The sequence below is a fragment of the Emydura macquarii genome, unplaced genomic scaffold (genome assembly GCF_026122565.2).
Source record: "Emydura macquarii macquarii isolate MOO-44397 ecotype Brisbane River unplaced genomic scaffold, CSIRO-AGI_Emac_v2 contig_1363, whole genome shotgun sequence".
Lineage (NCBI taxonomy): Eukaryota > Metazoa > Chordata > Testudines > Chelidae > Emydura > Emydura macquarii.
The window spans coordinates 15,537,192-15,560,719 of record NW_027131500.1 but is presented as its reverse complement, the minus strand read 5'-3'; the positions used below and the strand labels follow the sequence as shown (position 1 = coordinate 15,560,719).

Sequence of the window (23,528 nt, the reverse complement as noted above, 5' to 3'; positions counted from 1 at the left end):
TTACTAGATTTCTTTCAGATATTCCATTTACTAATGTTGAAACATATTTAGAGAGGAAGATTGAACTCTGAAGAAAATATTAATATTTTCCCCAGGAAATCCTAGATACATTATCTGCAGCATAGCTTTAATATTTTAGGGATGACAGCTAAATAACTCAGGCTGATGTTTTTAAAAAATTGTACCATACACACAGCAGTAGAAAAGCACTGAATTACATTGTTAGTGTGTAATGATGTGGGTTTTTTAAAAAAAATACCATGATTGGTGTGATTATTTTTTAAATTATTCTTTTTAAAAAAGACAATTTGAGTGTGCTTTTGTGTGTACACACAGGCTGACACTGTCAAAGCTAAGGAGGAAATTGGACATTCAGTTCCCATTAATTTCTAATGGGAACTGGGCATCTCTCTGATTTACGTGGCATGTGTATACTGTTATATATTATTTCTTTACATAATATGTATGTATGGAACAGGCAGAGTGGCCATCATTAAAAAAAGAGTCAGCATTTGCCAATTGTTATCACACAATGATATTGGAGATTACTACAATTTCCCACTGTTTAGAATAGGAGACACCTGTGGGAACTGCGTGGTAATATCTGACTTCTATATTACGTGGTAGTGCTGGGTGGATAGCTCAGGCAGAAATTCAAGCCCACTTAAAGCAATAACATTTGTGTTCCTGCTTCTTCTTAGTTTTAACCCAATTAACCTTGGGTTGAACTGCTGCAACATATCACTTTGACACAAATGTCATTAGAGGGTCAGATGCATGGGCAAGAAAAACCTTGCACCTTCTGAGATCTGATCCCTGAAGAAAGAGTGTGGTAGCTGTTTCACTGCATTTCTGAAGCCCATTTTTGGAGTTCAGGTGATTCAGATTTGACCAAACTTTGTATTCAGCTGCTGAATCTGAACACCTCTAGGTTGTTCCATACCAGTAACACTGCATTCCCAATAGTACACTGTTGCCATGATGACATCTGATATAGTTAACTCCTAGAATGAAGAGTAATATCATCTGAAAAGTGAGATGTATGACTTTATTCACAGTTCTCCTGTTATTCTGAAAATAGTTTCAAACACAGTTACAAGTACAAGTGAAGATGTGCCCTTAGTCTGGTCTTATTCTAAATGTTACTTATTAGAGAATACTGTGCTCACTATTACACAGGGGTATCTTGGCAGAGAAGAAGGTCATACAGTTAATAAAATAAAAAGTTAAGGAAAAGTGCACTCAAATAGTCCAAAATTACCATTATCGCTTTTTTTTAAATGTAAATGTTATATTTCTATATTATATATTAATTTTTAAACGTTTTTGTTTATCTAATGAAATGAGAAGGAGGAGGAGTTGAATGGAACATGCTGCAGTCCCTGGGAAATATAAAGTAATTTGCAGTTTCTATCTCAGTCCTCGCTCCCACAAAATACCCACTGAAGTCAATAGGCATATTTCTGAAATGAAGGCTGAATAGAGTGAGTGAGGAATCTAAGCATTTGATCGTATGAAAGGAGATTGAGTGCTTAAAGAGAAAAATTCCCTCTCAAAATAAATTAAAAAAAAAAAAAAAAAAAGGAAAACAAAAGGCGGGAAAAAAGGAAAGGGCTGGACCAATTAAAGAGCCAGGATTTATCCCAGCTACCAGCAAAGAGCAGCAGCAGGGTTAGTGGTGCTCCAGACCTCTGTGGAACTCCATGTTGATATAATTGTCTGTCCATGAATAATCCACAAAGATTAATGTCACAAAGAATGCCTTGCCAACCAACCTGGAAAACTACTAAGTATCACAAATAAAATTCAAAAGAAGCAAAATGTAATCTACTAGCTATTTCTCTCATGAAATGGGGTAATATTCACTACAATCCTGAAGAGGGAAAAAGTCTTTTAGAAAACTAAAAAGAAAAATGTTTTTGCATGTTTTACCAGGCTGTTTGGCTCAGTTCCTTTCAGAGGCCCATTTAGATTTTGTGACAAATAAAATATCAAAATTATTATGCTTTTCATTCTAAACATTTGATCTTCTAGGAAGCTAACATTTAGTATCCCAAGCACTAGCTATTTATTTCTTTTGTTATTATCGAGTTTATAGCTACACATAGATGGATGTGTGAGCATGATTGACTCATTGCATAGATCATTTATTTGATCTGGAAGTCTTGCATTCAGACATTTTAAAGTACCACATGGATAACTTTCTTTGGCTAAAATATTTTTTAAACAGGCTATACTTCTTTACAGTCATTTTGTAATACAAATGCCCTATTGTATATTACATATACATATATTTATCTGTATATAACATACACACATACACTTTAGACTGAACTGTTTCTGATGTTAAAACCTGCACAGCAAACCTCTCGTCATGTCTTAGAAAATCACTGTTGCCTAGGACAGTACATTTCCAGCAGATGCCGAGAATGGTCCTTTGTTTAATTTCTGTAATTCAAAAATTGTTGTTTGATGATAACGAAAGGCTACGTGGATTTTGCCCAATGGCTATTGCTCATCAGAATAAAAGTTGTTTTTCTTTTGGGTGCTATTACAGTCTTTGACCTTTAAAGTTCATTTCCTTAATTTTCCTTTCCTGCTGTTCTCTATGAATAATAAAATGCTACTGTATATTTCCATCAATATTTAGTGTTCTGTTTCTGTGAAAGGAAATCATTTTTTGCTTTGAATATTTGTGTGTGAAAATTCTAAGGATTCATCTAAGAGGCACACTTTTATAATTCTGTGTAGTTTTTGTTATTGAAGGCCTTTTTCCCTTCCCCTTCCTTCCGCAATTTTACTTGTTGCAGCACAGTCAGAATGTTACAATATTCATTATAGAAAACAAAACAATATTTTACAGCACTAGCCTGCAACACTGCAGTAACACTGGTAATCTACTCATTAGGGGAATCCAAACATTGTTACACTCAGGATCATAATATGGGATGGATGAATAGGCCAACCAAAAAAGCAGAGCAGAGGAATGACAGGGAAATTTAGTCCTGTTGGATAAAAACAGCCAATATTGTGTGAAACACCCTCATCCCCCAAGTCAAAAGGAACTGAGAGGTCAGTTCTGATGAAAAGTAGGACTGATAGGACAGTACATCTAGTCCTCATAATGTTCAGGCTTGCTCAGCTCACTGCTGTTTCAAAGGAAGTGCTGGGTTCTGAGCTCTGTAAACAAACCTAAAGGTGTGTGAGCATTTATGAACATAAAAACAGAGATAAGTACTCTGTGTAGAAGTGAGAAGAATGGAAGGATTTTCTCACTTTTAACTTCATTACTTTTATTGAATGTGCATTTATTGCTCTCAGCCCAACCCAGCATGCCAAAGTGACAAACCAATAATAATAAAGATGATGCAAATCATTTGTGAGGCTTTTCTTTGCAAATCAGTATTACCCATCTAGCTGATCAATATACTTCAGAATGTGAGTAATTTTCATTGATATTTTAGATTTACTCAGTTAGGCTGCTGAACTAATATTCTTCTTGGTTGATGTGAATTCATGTTCCAGGTTTGTGAGGAATTTCATTCTGGAACAGCTTTAAAAGGTGAACTACAAATGTTTTTCTAAAAGGTTAAGAACTTCTTTGTGTGATTCCAATAATTGCCAGAATTATAGGCTTATTTTTTAATTAGCATTATGTTTTAATAAAAGAACATTCAGACCATGAGACATCAGAGCTCCTCTTTGGTTGCTCTCCAATGTGACTGGTATCACATATTCCAGAAACAAAAAGAATGACAATGATTGTTGTTGTGACATTGTTCACTCGGGCAGAGAACCACCACAATGGTCCAAACATTACCCCAAGTGAGCAATCATCTCCAAATCAACTGGATTACTCACATATAAGTGTTTGCGTGATCAGAGACAAAGTTTGCATATTAGATTTATGTAGCTGACAAAGTGGTAACACTGTCTCAAATTCTGATACAATTATACTAATTTTCACTGCTTTATGCTTTTTATATTTAAGATATGTTTGCACAAGGCAGAAATACAACATAACATTGCAGGGTACTACCGACACAGGGATTTCTTTATAGGATGATCCTGCACATCACTGAAGTCAACTGCAGTTTTGCCACTGACTTCAACAGGAATAGGATCCAGTCCCAAGTACAAACAGAAGGAAGATATACTTATGTTAGATCATGGCAAAAAACATTTTCCAGATTTGTAAATATCTAAAGGGGAGAGTGTGTGTGCATGTCAGTTGGAGGTGGGAGGATGTGCTACTTCATATGGAACTATTTGCCATGGTAAATTGCATTATCTTTTTAACAATTATTTTTTCTTTCTTGGAGAGCTTACCAACAAATGTCAGTGATTAAAAAATATATTTTCAGGTCACATTTAAGACTAAGATAATCAATGACAAACTGAACAAAAGACACTGTTAAAGATAGTATTCAATGTCAGCATGAGGAAGGTGAGAAGAAGATGTGGGACTCAGAAAAAGATAGTAACATCAAGATGTGGTGACATCATGTGGAATGAAGAGAGGAATTTGTACAAGTCAGAAGGGATGATGAGTACAGAGGGCAGAAAGAATCATGAGGTAAAGATCAGAATTGCTAATGGTTGTGAAATACCTGTAACTCAGCAGAACAAAGAGTCTCAAAAGATTTGTTTATTCATATTAAAAGTTGCACCCACCATCATGATAGCTGGACACGTTACCAAAATTAAAATGAACTTATGGAAACAGTCAAACTCACCATAGCCTCTGCCACTCCATTCCACTATCAAATCAAATCATAGAATATTAGAGTTGGAAGGGACCTCAGAGGTCATCTAGTTCAACCCCCTGCTCAAAGCAGGACTAACCTCAGCTATATCATCCCAGCCAGGGCTTTGTCAAGCCTCAGCTTAAAAATCTCTAAAGATGGAGATTCCACCACATCCCTAGGTAACCCATTCCAGTGCTCCACCACCCTCCTAGTGAAAAACTTTTTCCTAATGTCCAACCTAGACCTCCCAAACTGCAACTTGAGACCATTGCTCCTTGTTCTGTCATCTGCCACCACCGAGAACAGTCTAGTCCCATCCTCCCTGGAACCCCCTTTCAGGTAGTTAAAGGCTTCTATCAAATCCCCCCTCATTCTTCTTTTTTGCAGACTAAACAAGCCCAGTTTCCTTAGCCTCTCCTCATAAGTCCTGTGCTCCAGCCTCCTAATCATTTTTGTAGCCCTCCGCTGTACTCTCTCCAACTTGTCTACATCCTTTTTGTAGTGGGGGGCCCAAAACTGGACACAATACTCTAAAAGCGGCCTTACCAATGCCGAATAGAGGGGAATAATCACTTCCCGCAACCTGCTGGCAATGCTCCTCCTAATGAGAAAAAGCCATATATAACTGTTTTGTACTGCACCCTAAAAATCACCAGTAGAGTTCTAGCAAATGGAAGAATCAGAGATAAATCTGACTTTGCAAATTTAGGGCTCCATTTCCATTACATTGGAATAACCCCTGAAGGGAAAAGGAACTTCATGAGTTCCAATTTGTGGGTTTTCTGAATAATTCTTCTGTTAGGGTGGATGACTGGGAGCGGTGTGTCCCCAAGGAAAAAAAACTGCAGGTTCAGCCTGAGAACCCATGAATCTTGAGACTCAAATGGATGTTGAGGAATCCTCTGGAGGCTCTAATCCATCATGTAGATGTGCAGAGCTCATGAAGAGTTTAATGAAACTATACTGATGTAAATGAGAAGAGAATTTGGCTATGTGACTAAGTGCAGATGGAGACCTAAGTGTTTGACAGAAATCTTGTTACCAACACTTGCAATTCTATTGCAAGCTCATGATACGGTATTTTGTGTGTGTGTGTGTGTGTGTGTGTGTGTGTGTGTGTGGCGGGGGAAGGAGAGGGTTAAGTCTTTGAGTCCTGTCATTACATGAGAATTCCACTTTTCATGAAAAAAAAAAGTAAGTTTCTAGCACATAGAGAGAAAAGCTTGAAAATCTGAACTGAGTGTGCCTTAAAGCCTCAAAAACCAGACATCAGATAAAAATATCCCTAAAGATATTTTAAAAAACCTCATTCTATCTAAACCAATTTCCTGATTTTCAGGTGCCTGACACATGATTTTTGAAACCTTGGGTTGCCAATACTGAAGAGTGGAAAACACTTGGGTCTGACTAATTCACAGAGTGGGAATCACGAGTAATTCCACTGACATTACTGCAGTTACCTCAGTGAAAAACCTGTATAACATCTGCAAAGAAACCAAGAAATCCAAACCCCCTTAGAAATTGATTGAACAACAGCTCCTGTATATCTTTGATGGACTTTGGGTTACAGTCTACATTTTTGGTTCCTATAATTCAGACACAAGAGTATATATCTGATAAATATTTTAAAAATATATTCCATTTTATCATTTGCTATTAACTTGTAGGTAGAAAACCCACCAAAATGAGGTAAATTAACTTGTGGTCATTCTGTGCAATCAACAAAAACATTTAAACAATAGAATAGTCTCTTAGTACATTTGGGTTTTTTGTACTTAATTTAGTTTAATAATTGTGCTTTCGTGGCTGACAAAATGAGTAGCCATTAATTTCAAGATCACTTCATATATAATAACTCAATGTTTATAATTTGATTTATCTGAAATAGCTATGATTAATTAGGAGGGCATTAAAGACAAGTTACCTGCTGCCCTTTGAATAACATGGGTAGCAGGCTACACCTCTGGGGTTAGTTTTCTGCTATACTTGAATGTGTTTTAGAATATATTACACTTTGATTTATTTTCACGTAGCGCTACATACTGCTTTCTCAAAAGGTGAGAGAAGGTGCTACAATTATTTGAATTAATGGTTTATTTGGGCACTTCTAATGGTCAAAATACCCATTATCTTTCCAGTACACCTGCCCTTAAAGATATGTGCACAGACACTAGGGAAGAAGAAACATATAGGGTGAAATCCAAATCCCATTGAAGTCAATGGCAAAATTTCCATTGATTTCACTGGGGCCAGGATTTCATGCACACAACTTATTTAAGGCCAGATTCTAGCCAGTGCCTGAATTGCTGTGGAAGAGGGATTGGGCACAAGGAATTTCCTTTCACTACTACCCTTGTCCCACAGAACAGGGGCTGGTCAGAATCCCACGTTTCTAACTGTGTGTTAGGCATAATTTTTTTACAAATAGCTATACAAGATTAGGTATTTACTATCATCTTTACTTTGTTAACAAATAGCAGCTATATTTCTACAACCTTGCAAAATTCTATCACACTGAAGCACAACAAAGATTTTAGGTGTTGTTTTTGTTTTTGTTTTCTGGGTGAATTAATCAAATGTTCTTTTTTCTTTATCATCAGTTTTCGTGGTATAAAGGAGGCAAGTAAATTTCATGCCTGAAATGCTGGTCAATTTTCATGTTAGTTTTTTAAGGCTAATTTAATAAATGTATCCTTACTGATTAGCTATGTTGGAAAAGGTGTTGCCTCTATAAATCAATGGCTTTTAATAAAAATAATAAAGACCACAAGGTTAATTTAGAAATGAATCACAATCTGTAGCATACTATAAAATAATGTTTATTCTTTTTATCTATTAATTTAAATTTGCAAACAATGGTCAGATGAATCCACAGAGCTAACTTGAACTGCTACATCAGTTCATTTCTTCCATAAATACCAAATGATCTATGCAATCTAAAACTCTTGTTCATTTCTTTGATTACTTTTAGAATACAGAGCCTGGAGGGTCTCGATTTAAAATTAGAGGCAGATAAAGTCTTAAAGAAGGTTTCCATCAGGTCCATATTTTTCCTGTAAAATCTATTTATGTACCAAATTGTACCCTTTCCTTCTTTTGGGGGGAGGGGGAAGGAAAGGGAGACATGGCAATAGGAAAGAGGGCTGAAAAATTCTGCAAGACTTCCAGCTAAAACTCTCCTCAACATTGAGTGGTTTAGAGAGTTAAACTCCAAACTTGAAAAGATGCTGCTCCCTGCACAAGCAGTGCTGTCAGTAGCTGCACAGAGTTAAATGTCAACTGGATACTAAAGTTACCACTGATTGCAGCTGCTCCCCAGATTCTCTCTCCTCCGCCTCAGAGAAGGTCTCTCGGAAGTCTTAATCCCACAGAGTTGGAGCATATTAGGTTCTTTTGGTCTCAGGTAGCATGCTTTGGTGCTGCTAAGTCTTCTATGCCTGACTCGTTAAGCATCACCTGAAATGGCTTCCCCCTTAGTTTACACTACAGCTGAGAAGCACTGGTCCCTATATTATAAACTCATCATTAATATTTGCTTACTAAAATGTATGAATTGTGCATAAATTATCATTTCCCTTACCCAACTTTCAATGGTATTTGTAAAATACTGAATTGTGGTCCATTATCTTTGAACTAGACCACATTAGCTAGTTGGCTATACAACCCAAAATTTAACGATCTCTTTACTGTTGTTTTGACAAAGATAGGCACATGATTTACTGCCTACCTCATCTGATTTGCAAATCAAAGCAAAATTTCTTGATATTTAATCTTATAGGATTTTTTAAACAAAATGAGATTTTTTTTAAATGTGCTGATTTACATTTAGTACAAAGAACGTGCTTGCAGTCTTTCAGCTATTCCACAGCAGCGTGAGAGCCAATGCTCTGGAATAAAGTTGGAAACTTTTCTTGTGAGTTTTTTGAATGCATTCATTCATCCCAAGTGGCTCACTTTTAGTAACACTTACAGCAATGTATTTCCAATCTCTTTTTAAGAATGGCTCAGTTTTTAGAAAGGTTGTTGTGAGCAAATGAGTATAATTTCAGAGTGGATATTTCTCCTATTACCATCTACACAACAGAGAAAGAGAAGAATGAAACATTTCCAACAGAATATTTAATTTTATTCAGATCCCGACCCAACCCCCACTAGCAGGTTGATTGTTCAATTCTTTCACAGATTGAGGTAGGTAACTGTATGATGTTCAAAATGTTTGCTAAAAAGATTAAAGCTGCTAAAGAATTAGAGAGAATCTATTACAATGAGTTCATTTAATATTGCTTTGAAACGTTGTACAGCAGTGTAATGATAGACTTTAATTAATTCCAATTATCTTTTGTTCACTTAGATTTATGAACTGAGGAGCTGAAATAATCAGTCTTTGTGCTCTTTAGACGTCTAAAAACAGTATCGTGGGCCATCTCACACATTAATTACAAATGTCTATTTTTATGATAAGGAACAGATATTAAGAGTCAATTAAGGACAATATAATTGCTTGTATTGATCTACCTTGGCATAAAAGGTGGTTCATAAAATGAAATTTTCTTCAAAGTAAATATATGGGGCCAAAGACTCATTTTTTTTGCAGGCAAATCTCCCAGGCGAATAAATTGGGTGTAGGTTTGTCCTAGTAAAAACTGAGTAAAACTGACTAGGGGCCTTGAGATGTGGTTCACTAATAATATGTTCCATCATAAGCATGGTATCTCAGTGCCTTTGGCTGCAATGGGGAGGGGGAGGGAGAAATCTACTTTCAGGCTGTGTATACAGAAAATGTGCATAGCAGAAACTATATTTTTATACACACGCGCGCGCACACACAGAGTGCATGCCCTGGCACGATTTAACTGAATTGGCCAATATGTCACAGGTACTAACAAAGTACCAGCTGATAGCAGGTTAGGCATATTTTTGCAAGATTTAAAAATGCTAAATAAAAATAAAAATTCTCTGCTGATGACCATATGCTCCTAGCTTATTTATAGGTTTGGAATCACTGGTGCCTTAACGGGTTGTACCACAGTATCCTTCTAGCTTGTGATCTGCCTGAAATGGAATTCTAGTTCACTGGACTCAACTAGCAGATACTAGAGTCTCATTAAACAGTATGGAAGTCACTATTCAATCCCGCTGAAGTCAATGGAACTTTTACTTGAGTAACAACCTCAAGTATGTGTCTTTCATTTTTAAGTGTTAAGGGCATGAAGGTTTTTTGCTGTCCATTGGAAGAACTCCTGCATGCATGGTACAACCTTTCCCAGTGAAACTAGCAGGGGGACCTGCCAAACCATAAAGTGACATGGGGATTATGGGGTGAAATTTACAAAATTTTCAGAGTTTCAGCAGGGAATGCATCCCTGAGCTGAGAGTAATTGAGGAAATCTTAGACTTCCTTCCTGCATTTGAGATAATCGGGCAAGGATTAGGTAACTAGAAACAAGGACAGGGAACTCTGGAGATATTAGGGCCACCTTTAACAACCTTTATTATATGGTATGCTTTGGTGTTTAAAGATGGTTAACTGACAAGAGAGCAATGTGGCCAGAGATTTAGGGAGCTTGTTTAACAGTATTTTAGCAAAGGAGAAGGATACTTTGACCAACCAGCAGGGAGAAAGGCACACCCTGTGCTCCTGGCCATGCTGCAAGATGGGGGGGGGGGGAGGCGCTTACCCTTTCACCTCCCAGTGCTGGTGGCCATTCTCCTCTGCATGACTACATTCATCTTAGAGAGAAGGAGAAGGGTTTGGGGGTGGCTTCAGAGACAAAGCAGGACTCCTGCTCCACCCCATCTTGGCACTCATCTGGCTAGCTCAGGGGAGGAAACCAATCAGGTTTGGTCAATGCCTGCTGCTGCCATCTCATGAGATCTCTCTCTAGGCCCTGACACAATCTTTGTTGATGACCAAGCACCTGCTCACCCTTCCTAGTAGTTAATTGTCCTGAAAATGGCAGAACTGGGACTCCCACTATGCTGTCAGCTTAGCCACATCACCCCTTGGTTATGAAAGAAAGTTTGGGAAGGAATTTTCTCTCAGGTCAGTACTGGGCATTGCTCTGAGGGTTTTCAGGTTTTGTTGTTTTGCCTTTTACTTACAATACTTGGGAAGCTTTGTTGAGTGGGTAGGGCTGTGAGTCAACACAACTTTTAACTGGTGTCCAGCATGGGGTTAAGGTAGCTGACAGTTGGTCAGCTCCAGGGATAAACCTGAGCAAAAGACTCAAAGTATCTGCCAAATTGGATTTTTTGAAGTGAGAGGAGGTCTCTGTGGTTTAGCATGGAACACAGAAACACCTTTCCACCCTTATTCCCTTATAAGAAGAGGATGTAGTGAGGGGATCTCAGTGGCTGGTTAGACCTTTAGAGTACTTCATGGTGGAGTCCTTGTTGTGTTGTAGCATAAAGCCATATCTTCCTGTATTGGGCCACTCTTTTGCCTGGTAGAGTTTGTCATACTTTTCACCTCAGCATTAATTCAGATCAATAAAAAGTTATGGTCTGCTGCTGTGTGTTGTGTCTGCATTCACCTGTGTATCTGGGTCAAAAGCACTGGAAATAAACTCCAGATCCCAATTTTGGATTCGCTTTAACAAACACATTAAAATAAGGTTCAGACAGCCACTAACCCTGCCCTATCTCCAATATTATTTTCAGAGAATAATCAGCAGCACTCAGTTTAATCCAACTATTCAGTCAAATAGACACAAAGTTTAACTTGTTCCCCCCCCACCAATCCATTTTCTCAAAAAGTCTTTGCTCTAATGTACTAAGTTCACATCTCTTAGGAATCTTTTAAATCCTTAGAGCTTTGAAAGCTATTCGCCAATGTTCATTTAGGTGAATGGTTGAAGTACAGTACTCAGAGCACAAGTCTTGCACAATTCATTTCTGTTAATGCTGCTAAGGTGCAAGGAATACATTTACCATATTTGTCATTTAAAAGGTAACAACTTATTCTGAAAAAAATCTGTCGTATAAAATAACCTAGTGACAGCCCCAGCACTGTGAAGTAGGCCTGAACCAGAGCAGGCCCCAACCATGGATACATATTTGAAGCTTAAGGGTCAATCCTCACACTGAGAAAGAACAAAACAAGGCATTATAGATAGGGATGTTCCGGACGCATTGATTGTTTGTTCATGCCACCCCAGGCTCCACTATGATAACTGAGTGCTTGAACATATGAGTGGGAACATCCTGCCTAAACATTTTGTGATTTAACATTTATGACACATTGGGGCTCCGTTTGTGAAGATCTACGTATGAATGTTTGGGAACGTCCTGAAATCTAATTGTGATAATTTACGAGTGAAGTAAAGTGCACAATGCGTATCAGGAATGTGGTTGATGTGTAAATCATGGGGCAATAAAAGAGCAAATAAGATTTCTTTTATTTCCTTTTAGTAAAATTGGTATTAATAGAATTGGTGTAGGTATAAGGATTTTATTATGTTAGTAAGTAAGTATAAGATAATATACCAATGTGATGGGATAACAATGTAATGATTTTTAGTAAGTATGAATGAGGAGTGAATGCAGTTTGAGTCTGCTGAGATAAGACGGCAAGGAAGTAATTGCTGAGGTAATGGTTCTCAGCCTCCAAGAGCAGGCGGGAGAGAAGATGCTTTTGTTTAAATAACTTTTACAACCCAGATGGCCGAAGATCAAGATAACCCTGGAAAATAGGGGAGTTAACACCCAAGGACAGGAACAAGACAAAGTGCGAAAGGAATGAAAGAAGAATAGGAAAGCTGTCACACTTGCGATATCAAACGTAATTGATGATTACATCAAACAAGGAGACTATCTGACACAACAAAATCCATAGACCTGAATGGGGATGGACAACTATAAAAATGGGGAGAAGAAATCTGGCTTTGGGCTCGTTCTGCAAACCCCAAGGAGCATCGTGTCACGACCGACAGAGCCTGGCTCCATCCTTGAGTCTGAGTCACCTGGCTCGAGCAACACAGAGACTGGTAATTACATCCCTCCTGCAGAACTGTGTGTGTGTGTGTGTGTGTGTGTGTGTGTGTGTGTGTGTGTGTGTGTGTGTGTGTGTGTGTGTGTGTGTGTGTGTGTGTGTGTGTGAGGAAGTGTGTTTTAGGCGATTGCTTTTTCAAATATTTTCTGTACTCATAATAAACGTAGCATACTGCCTTGTCCACTGAATAAGATCCTGCTGTTTATTTCATAAGTGTAACATTAGAAGGAGTGTGTTTCTCTTTTTTAAATGTAAAATTAATAACAGCAAACTGCTAGGGATGATCAAGCATAATTCTGTCAGTGTTAGTCTCATTCAAATAAAGATATAAAACTCACCTGTATTTATATGAAGTTTTAAATAAGTACGTAATTGTGTTAAAGGTAAAAATGAAAAAGAACCAATTGTCCACCACAGCTGTACATTTCTCACCTTCATTTATGCATATGTACATACACTATCTCTCACACACAAATCTCCTCAGGCTCTTTACTTAATAAATAAAAACTCATTAGAAAGAGCATGATGTAGGTGATATCATTTAAATTGACTTACACAAGATGTATGAAATCTTTTGAGAGTTACGGTCTCTTCACAAGACAACCTCACTGGCTTCAAAATGCTTCCCCTCCTCTCCCCCAAAACAACTTAGACTTGAGTTGCAGAAAGATAACCTCAGATTTGTCCTGGACACCAATTTGGTAAAACAGGTAATCTACTTCATCATTCACACAATTTAATTTACAAATGACAAATGTGCATAACTACAGAAGGTTTTCATTATGATGGAAAAGTCTGCTCTTGCATGGACAGTGGGACTGAATTCTAACTAAGCAAAGAGGAGCACTTAAACAGTTAACCGTATCAAGTCACTCAGCCATTTGGGTTATTTCCCTTGTAGCTGTCTCTTGCTATTCTAGTTCATGACGTGTTCTCCTGGTTGGTTTATACATGAAAGGATAATAAGCAGGAAATCTGATATTTGTTGCCTAACATCCTTAACACACTTGTGTTGTTATTGAGTATTTTCATTGCTCACGGATGACAGGTTAGATTTAGAAAGCTTTTCCATACCGCTAATTTGATGGATTTCTCTGGTGCAGTTAATTTAAAACCTTCCCTGACACACTGCTCATATAGTTCATTTTTATTTAAACAAAACCTCAAAGTGTTTGAAAGCCGGGCACAGTAGAAGGTGAATTCCTTAAGTAATGAACAAATTTAACTTCAGAAAATAAAAGAAAGTATACAAATGTGATCTTTATCGCATAGTTGCTTTTTTAATACAAGATGGAGTCAGAGTTTGGTACAATTTTAACAATCAAACTGCAGCTCTTTTCGGTTTCAAATTCCTTGGGAGATAAAATTTCCATATGCATGACCAAGGTCAAGATTTGTTTTATTGGAATGAATATTGGAAGAATTTGGTGAAGTATTTGAACTATTGGAAATCAAGAATTTTTGTGGTCAAAATAATGTCAAAAAAGAGGAAAAGAAGAAATTACCTCTTTGATTACTAAATAGGAAGAAGTCATTTGCTTCTCTGGATCAGAGGCTTTTAATGATACTCTAAAAAGACATTGTCAAACTATTTTGCAAAAACAGTTTTTGATTTTGATTTTAAACACACTATTGCTTAAAAATTAAGGTCACTATGTCTCCTTTAAAAATTTGAAAATGGCCTGTCCTTATAGTAGTTTTTTCTAAGCATGAGGATGATAGTCTTTTTGGAAACATCTTTTGGGGCATTGCCACTGCAGCACAAACCAATCAAACCCTGGTGAATTAATTTCACTGGTTATATACAGAAATCAATTATGTTAACATGGAGAAAAAATATTACAGGCTCTTTCCAAACAGAGGCCATTTTATTTTGGACTATTTCTTGGAAAAAAAGTGCAAAATAAATTAGAAGTTAGAGAAATCAGAAGCATCAATAAAATAAAATAAAATTCACTAACTCTAAAAGTTGTGGTTCTTTTATTTTATGTTGTCATTCCATATTCTATTTTATTCTTTCTATATTTAACTCAAATTCTAATTTATTTTTCTTTTCTGAGTGTTTATAATTTAAAATTTAATGTGTACAATTTAATTTTTATTCTTCTTTCCTCTTGTTCTGTTGGATCTATTCCAAAACCCACTGAAGTCAAAAGAAAGATACTCACTGACTTCAATGGGCTTTGGATCAGCCTCTTTTGACCGACCTTTTCCATTTCCAGGTCTCTTTTGCCTTTTTCAGACTTGAGTATGGAGGTTATATTACCTTTGTATTTAGAATGAGTGAAGCTGCTGCTGGAATATTGTTTCTAGTTCTAGTGTCCACAATTCAAAAAGGATGTTGAAAAATGGGAAAGAGCTCAGAGAAGAGACACAAAAATGATTAGAGGGATAGACTCAAGGAACTCAGTCTAGTTAGCTTAGCAAAGAGAGGGTTAAGGGATGTTGATCTCATTTTAGAAGTACCTACAGGGAGATCATATTTTACAATGGGCTCTTCAATCTTCAATAACAAGATCCAATGGTTGAAAGTTGAAACTAGATAAATTCAGAATCTTCTATGATTCTATGAAATATGATGCACATTTTAACAGTAAGGGTAATTAACCATTGGAACAATTTACAAAGGTTGTGGTGGACTCATCATGAATGGGCATTTTTAAATCAAGATTGGATGTTTTTCTAAAAGATACCTTCCAGTTCGAAGAGGAATTAGTTTGGGGAAGTTCTATGGACTATGTTACAAAGTAGGTCAGACAAGATGATCACAGTAGGCCCTTCGGTGAACCTATGTCCATTTCCACATTTCTGTTTCCTGTTCTGACTGTATGCAAACCAGTATACCTCACTGAAATGTCATCTCTGTTTCACCATAAAAATCTGCACAGAGAATGTTTTATAGATATATTAATTTTTGGACCCAATAAAGTTGGTAGCAGCCATTTAAATAAGTGTGTCTGCCTATATAGTGTAGAATCTTTTCGTCTTTCAAGAAGCAAAATAAATATATTTATTACTAATATGGCACAATATGTACCCCTCTGAAAAAAATGTTACAACATATGCCAATATTTATTATTACGTTGACTGACTATCTTTATTCTGACCAAGCTTTTTACCGAAGCCATGCCTTGGGATGTAAAAGACTCACACACTGTGCTTTACTGTTATACTTAAGTTATACTGCTTAAACCGAATACAATTAGCAACACGTAGAAGTGCCCGACAGGATCCATTAGTTTAAATATTTCTCAGGAAGACAATTAAATCAATTAGTCCAGCACTTCAGTGTAGATCAATGCCAGCTCTTTCCTGTCAATGTTGCTCTCGATTATGGATTAAGGGTTTGTGGGCACCTTTCCAGGTAAGAACCACCACCGCTGTATGCCATTAATGATAGAATTCAATAGAAACTGAGTCTCTGCAGGGCATTAATAAGAAATAAACAAATTATATTCCATTTATACTAGGAGAAGTACTTCCTTACTTGATTGCTACTTTAAAGGCAAGGGCCACTATTTATGTAAAATACTAACTACTACAAAATGTAGCAGACATGATTTAATGATTTTCTAAGTATGAAGATAAGGATTGTTTGTGCACTTATTCAGGGATAGTGTGTATTTATGTTTAAATCTATTTATTTAATTAAATAAAAAGGATTAAATTAATTAAATAAATATGTGCATAGTAACACTTGTAATCATAATTTATTATTCAAATGTATTAATTTACATTTCACTGGATGTTTTTATTTACATGTGACTGGGTGATAATTCACTTGTTATCTAAGGATTACGTGGAAAATTAGACATTTTGTCTTTTAATGTGACAGCATCTTTAGAAGAACTGCAAAGATGCTTTCTGATTCAAAGGACCAGATTCATCAAAGGTGTAGGGAATATTTTTAGTTTTGTGAATTTCAACAGCTCAGTCTTTTTCCTACTCATTTGAATTCAGAAACCAACACTGACAAATACTTCTAATGATACATTTCTGAACTTCACTTTTAAAAGAAAGTCATTGCCAAACTTCTAAATATATATTTAAAAAGGGGTAAGGGATATATATGATTTGAAATTTTAGCTGAATCTCCCTCAGGGTGAATAATGCTTGTTCAATTATAGTGAAGATATTCCTAATTAAAGTAGTTTTGTACAAGTATCAAAAGCCTTTGAAACTCAGAGTACTAAACGAAGAGCTCAATTATTTGCAACATTGGTTTGAACTAAAAGCAGGACTCGGTGATTCTGGGGCTGACCTTGCATTCCTTGAGCACACAATTGGGAGAAAGTAGCCAACTGAATTTTATTGAGATATGGGTTAGTGGGCACTGGTCCAAGCAATATTCCCTACAGCTCTGATGAATCTGATCCTTTGTATGCCCAATGAGAATTAATGGAAATTTTGGAGGTGTTGGAGGAATATGTGGCTGAATTCTGTATCTGCTATGGACTGAAGCAGTAGTGACTGCTAGAGGCAAATAGGGGAGGGGGAGGGGGGAAGCCATTTAATACACCTGTCATCATACTCTGAGAAAATAGAAGTAGAATTAAAATTGTCATTCATTTACATATGCTGGGGACTTCCAGATCTTCTCCCTTGAAGTGGGTGGAAGGGAGAGATTGGAGTGTGAGTGGAAATTTAAGATGTTTTTCCTCCTTTCTTTCTCATTTCAAATATCTGCCTCCTTCCCTCACCTCTTCACAATTTCTCATTCCTCTCTCACTAACCCAGATCTCCATAAAATCCTACTGGCCACTTTCTCCTGTACCTGGTATGTTCATATTGCAGGCAGAGCATGTATAGTCTGTGGGATAAGTAAGCACAGTTCGTGGAATTCATAGGCTCCGGTAGTTCAACCGGTGGATTGTTACACCCTGAGAGAAATAGCTAGAGTCTACGGAATTTAGAACCTCTTTCAGCACAAATTGTAATGAGCTCCCACTGAAACCTTTGAGAGCTACACTTTTTGTCATGAAGAAACAGCAAGAAACTCACTATACAAGAATTCACACACATTCATTTGTGACAACATAATCAAGGAAGCAACTGGTTACATCTAACGTACTCAATGTCAGAAAAGATGCTCATTGGTTATCAGGACATCCAGGGCCCAATTCTACTTTGTCCATGGGACTTTCGAGTGCGTGTGCAATGCATGAGCAATACCAACAAACTGATATCTGTGATCTTCATTCAAGGAAGCATCCAAACGCCACAAATAAATCAACCCTTCCAATTACCAGAGAACACTCAATCCCAGCATTATTCCATGTGTAAGGCCCCTATTGATAGTCAGGGGAAGTTTACAATATATGACAAGATCAGGAAGATATATGCTATAACATGGCCTAAGTTTGACATCCTTATCCTTACTCAGCAAAATTCCCACTTAAGTGGGCCCATATACAATAACTTTATAACACAGCAATAAAAGTTATCATTCCTGGGGGCGGGGACTTCAAACAATATAGTGCTTTCTTTACTTGAGATATCATGGTTCATTTGAAAGTTAATTACAAAATATTATGATTCATATGGAACTTACCTAATATGGGTGATGATAAGGGTTGTAGCTGGAATGAAAAAGTCATCCACTCTGTCAAACTGTTTCCCCACTGGCTGAGTATGAATTGTGTGGTGAGAAACACTCCCACTGGCCTGTGTTATTACCTAGAGTATAATAATAATAGTATTACTTGTTTCAAAAACACTCCAATAATTAGTCTGAATTAATGGGGTTTGATTCAAAATAATAAGCAGGTTTAAAGACATCATCCTCCCTCAACTCCACCATTGTCACCACAGGAATGCTATTATGTGTAAGCCAAATTTAATAAAATGGTAAAAAGTCCACCATAATTTTTTTATTTCACCTCTGTTTGCATTATTCCTTGGCTATGCAAATAAAGAGCAGTGCAAAGGACAATGGAGTAAAACTGACTGGTATTACAGATTTTAGAGAATCATTGTATGCCCAGACCTTAACCCTGTTGTGATAATCAGACTTACACATTTATCCTAATTGTGAGCTCAAATGTAAAAAGTAAGTACAATTTATAAAATGTCACTGTAACCAAAAACAAATGTTGATGGGAAATGATGCAAAAATCAGACACAAAGACTGAATTAATATAAACAAAAAGTCCTACTAATATAATTCAAGGACTGTGTAAAAATTATGACTGGTGAAAAAGAGAAATAAAGAGTCAGAAATTGATTAACTACAACTGATGTTTAGGAAATTAGCTCTAATTGTGAACAAAATAATGAAGGAATGGGCCATTTCACTCATCACTACCTTTTGGGGGTACTTAAAGAAAGAGACTTTGGAAAATAACTGGCTACTTGACCATCATGGCTGCCACCCACCATGTCCTGGGACCTGGATCATTTTTGTCTTAATCCTGGTAAGATAGCTTGATGAAGCCAGGCCAGAAAGGGGCCTAGATGACACATCCACCAGTTCTGGAATGTGGGATTTCGTCTTTCTTCCTCACCCCCCTTCCCCCCTCTCTGCACCCCTCCAATGTGTTTTTTTCGTTGCTGTGCATCAGTGATCAAAATGAGGCAGCTAAAAGGAATGCCCTACAGCCTGATGCTGGTACAAGTTTGCCATGTCTCAGAGTGGTTAATAAGACAGTGTGCTGTGCCTGTGTGTTTCCTGCAGTAAGATTCCAAGTGAAAGTCAACATCAAAGATAGAAAATGCAGTTTATCTTTGCTCTTCTTTTCTCTCCCCTTTTTGTGTGTTTGCCTGGCTTTATTGCTTTATCTTTTTAGAAAACAGGACTGGACTTTAACAACAGCAGCTACTAAAGCTCCAAACCATTTAAACTCATTTCTTCTCTTTTCCCCATGAGGACAGTTGCTATCTTTTTTTTTAGACCATCTAAGACACTGTCAAACAAGGCTGGTCTCTCCCCCCCCCCCATTCTAAAAACTATCTACAGCTAAAGGAAAGGAACAAGGAAAGATGTTTAAATAAAAGCCTCATTTAATATTTTATATTTCAACTGCTTTAACTCTTTCTTTTTTTTAATGTATCATTAAAAAAGGTTAGCAAGATGTTTAATGTTGTATTTGCCATGGTACTAAGCAGGCTAAGGTCTCTGTGTACCAAACCTTCTTTAACATTGTTTAATGTTGGGCACTGCTAAAGTTTTGTAAAACCTTAAAGTTTTTGGGCCCTATCACAGGGCAAGGTTCCCTCATTCTGGAGTCCTTACTGCAAACAGTGTTCACGAACACAGAACTCATGGCAAGTTCAACACTCAGCGTTTTGTTTACAGTGTGAATATAATAGAACAAGTATCCTGCTTGAGGTTCTTACATTGTTGTAGACATAGTATGAGAGAAAAGAGAGAGATCGTACCTCCCTGAGGTCCTATGCTTCTCTAATCCTTCCTTCCAGCCTTCTCCTCTTCCACTCTCTCTTTTAGTTGTTCTCAGCTGATGAACTGAACCACCTTGTTAATTGGATACCCATTCAATCCTTAACCAATTATCTCCCTAGTTTGCTCCATGTGGGGATGCATAGCAAGTTCCCAGAGGAGTGAGTCAGTCTAAAGCTACTCTCACTCTGCCACAAGCCCATATATTCCATCTAAATTAATACAACAACCCTCATGTTACTTCTTATTCTAGTACAGTTTTTTTAGGCCAAGGTCAATCAGCACCTGAAATCAGGCTACTGAATCCACAATTAGGCGTTTAAGTTAAAGAGCCAGATTTTCAAGATATGTACCCAGTAGTTCCTGTGGAACCCTCCCCCCCCCCCCCCCCCTACTTGCTTAGATGCCTAAATATGAATTTAGAAGGTTCCGTTTAGGCGACCATTTAAAAAAAAAAAAATCTTGGTCTTAATCTTTACACAGAGGGGAAAAAACATATTTAGGGGAAGATTCTGTGAAGCAGTGAGAAAGGAAAAAGAAAAATGAAATAGCCAGATATCCTGACATTATGATAGAAAAATTACCACATTGTTATGATGTTATTTTAAATAGAAGTAGAAAACAGTATGAAAAAATAGAAATTTAAGTGCAACTGTTTGAAATGCATCGTTTAAATTGCTCTCCAGTGACCATACTTAGGTTTGCACATACTTGTAAAAATTGTAAAAGTGAAGCTTTTTATTCTTTTATTTCCAAAAAAGTTCAAGTGATGGGTTTTTCTTAGATTTCACACATCTCCATAAAGCCTGCATAATTTTACTGAAATGTAGTTTAATAATGCTACATCTGGGTAGCAGATCAACATACTTAAAATCCACTGAACGCTCCAACCAGGCACACAGTCATAGTAAGTAGCAATACATACAATCTACACTGAAGAGATATGCAGCTACAAAACATGCTATTCTTGTCAACTGTGTGACCCCCTGCCATTATCAATTCAATACTATCACCCTTTTGAAATGAATATGATGAGAACAACCAATTTTAGTAAACAAATTCACAGGTTAGCTGAATTATTATCAGATAATTTACTTCACCACCATTGTTGAGATGATTAAGTTTATGTTTAAAGGAAGACACACAAAATGTTGTGATATAGCAGGTTGTCGGGTTTCCATAGAATTTAATAATTTTGGAACTAGACAGCGTTTCCAGGTAATTTTAAATTACTTATTTGCTGAATGAAAAAAAAAGTATTTCCAGTGAAAAATTAATCTAGGTATACAATGAAAACTGTCTTCCCCAACACTATTCTGTTCAAGTGTCTTAGTTTCAATCCTTTTAAAAAAGGCCCACACATACACTAAATATTTTAGGTCTATTTTTCTTCTCTTGACTAGGGTCTTCCATTCTTTGTGCTCAATTTTGACAGATGCTGAGTTCTTGGGAGATGATGAGCTTTCTAGACTCCCGGTGATATCAGTGACTGTTCAAGATCCTCAGCACCTGCCATGATCAAGCTCTAGATTTGCTGTTTTGTCATGCAGGCAAGTGTCCTCTCCGGATATGCTGAGTCCATCATGGCCCGGATTTGGGACAGCATCCTTCTTCAGGACATTAAACATCTGCTTAAATGATGTCTGGAATAAGGATGGAGTTATATAAGAGTTAAATGCTTAGCTGAATTGGGTCCCAAATTTATGAACTAAAAATTTTGAACCCAGGTCTCCAAATGGTGAAATGCCAGGACATGAATCTGCCACCTACCTATCTAATTCTGCTAGTGCTGTGTACCATGTGTACTCTGCCCCAGCAGAGAGTACAGCTTGGTGATTCGGCAGACCTCAATGTTACTCAAAGGAAGACCAAAGGCTCGATTCGGTGGTGAAGGCTTGACCAAGTTTATTGTCAGCAAAGCACTGTACTAGAACTCTGTCCAAAAGGTCACAAGGATATGAACACATGTATGCCCGTGACAGGGTACTGGCTCAATTAACACTGTGTTGTCTGCTAGACTGGTACAAAGATGCCCTTCCTTCCCCTCTCTTTTTATACATTGATACATTCCATATATTACCAGGGGTCTGTGTTTTCCTGTATCACCTTCTTAGGAATTTGTTTATGTAGTTAGTTGAGAACTCTGTGTGTTCTGTACCATTCCCTCAGGTCAGGAACATGCTTACTTGGTTAGCTGATATCTAGTGTCACTATTCTGACGAGGCCTGCTTTTGCTTCACAGCCTTTCTTTAGTTCATACTTTAAGCTATACTTAGGGCTCTATCAAGGGCTGCACTACCCACTGATATTTGTTAAGCTCAATTATTAGCATCACTGCAAAGATTCACATAAATATACTGACCTGCAATGTTGGTGAATTCTTTTCCATATTTCCCCAGCTGAGCACCCATACCTGATCATGTGATTTGTCATAGTGTAGTTTTACTGGAACAGGGTCTGTGCTTACTGCCTATAGTGTAAGAAAAGTAGAAATAATCAGTCTCTTTTTGATTTTGTAAAAGGAAAATATACAAGGCCGAGTTAGAAATTTTGACTGTATGAGATCTTTCAAATACTTTAAGACTACATTTAAAAATCAGGCTGTCAATTGTTCAAGCAGGTCTCCGACTAATTTGAAGCTATTGTATTTCTGTTTAAATAGTTATCTTTATTCATTATTTGCACAATGGGACAGATATATGTTCACTCAGCACCCAATTGTATACCTTACTGGAGCTACAAAGAAGCTCAAGCCAAAAGTGGTAAATCAGCCAAATGTTTATTTAACCTCCTTACCATATTGTATAATTCTTATGAATATGGGTAAGACTTTGTATTGGACATGGACTGAAAAGGGAAGGTCATTTTGATCATGGATTTCACTAAAAGCTTTGCATTTCTCTTGAGTTGTAGATCAAAGTTTGCAAAATCCCCCTAAAAATTTCAGAGCTTAAAACAGCAAGAACATTTGTATAGTACATTTCTTTCCTAGCTGGATTACTTAAATGACAAGGCACCTTTAATAAAGAAAAAGTTCATATAGTACTGTGTATATATTAGTATTTTTATTAGTCATGCTACATTTGCTAATGGTTGGTATTTAATTTACTAAACATGAAAGAAATGACTCTCACAAAAATGTTATTTTATTCTAGCTAATTGGGAGCTTCTGCTACAGGTCAATAATACTTCAGTTTTTAAATTAATTAAAGTCATTTCGTATTTTTCATATTTTTGTACTTTTACAAAATTCATTCACTACAACACCTCGCCCAACCCGTAACAGTATTTACCTATTTTAACAATTCTCCCTCTATTGTAACTTCTGCCTCTCTTATTCAGAGTGAAAATCTTATTGCACCAAATAAAATGTTCTCAGTTGGATGGGGCAGTA

General features: G+C 36.9%; 1 protein-coding gene across 1 annotated transcript in view; it reads right to left on the bottom strand.

Annotated features, from left to right (window-relative positions):
* FSTL5 (follistatin like 5) overlaps positions 1-23,528 on the bottom strand; it is a 488,015-nt gene that overhangs the window by 21,793 nt on the left and 442,694 nt on the right. The window contains exons 13-14 of the mRNA XM_067551803.1: positions 22,497-22,604; positions 18,290-18,414 (exon numbers count right to left, since the gene is read on the bottom strand). Coding sequence (XP_067407904.1) covers positions 18,290-18,414; positions 22,497-22,604 — 233 coding nt within the window. The remainder of the gene's footprint in view (positions 1-18,289; positions 18,415-22,496; positions 22,605-23,528) is intronic.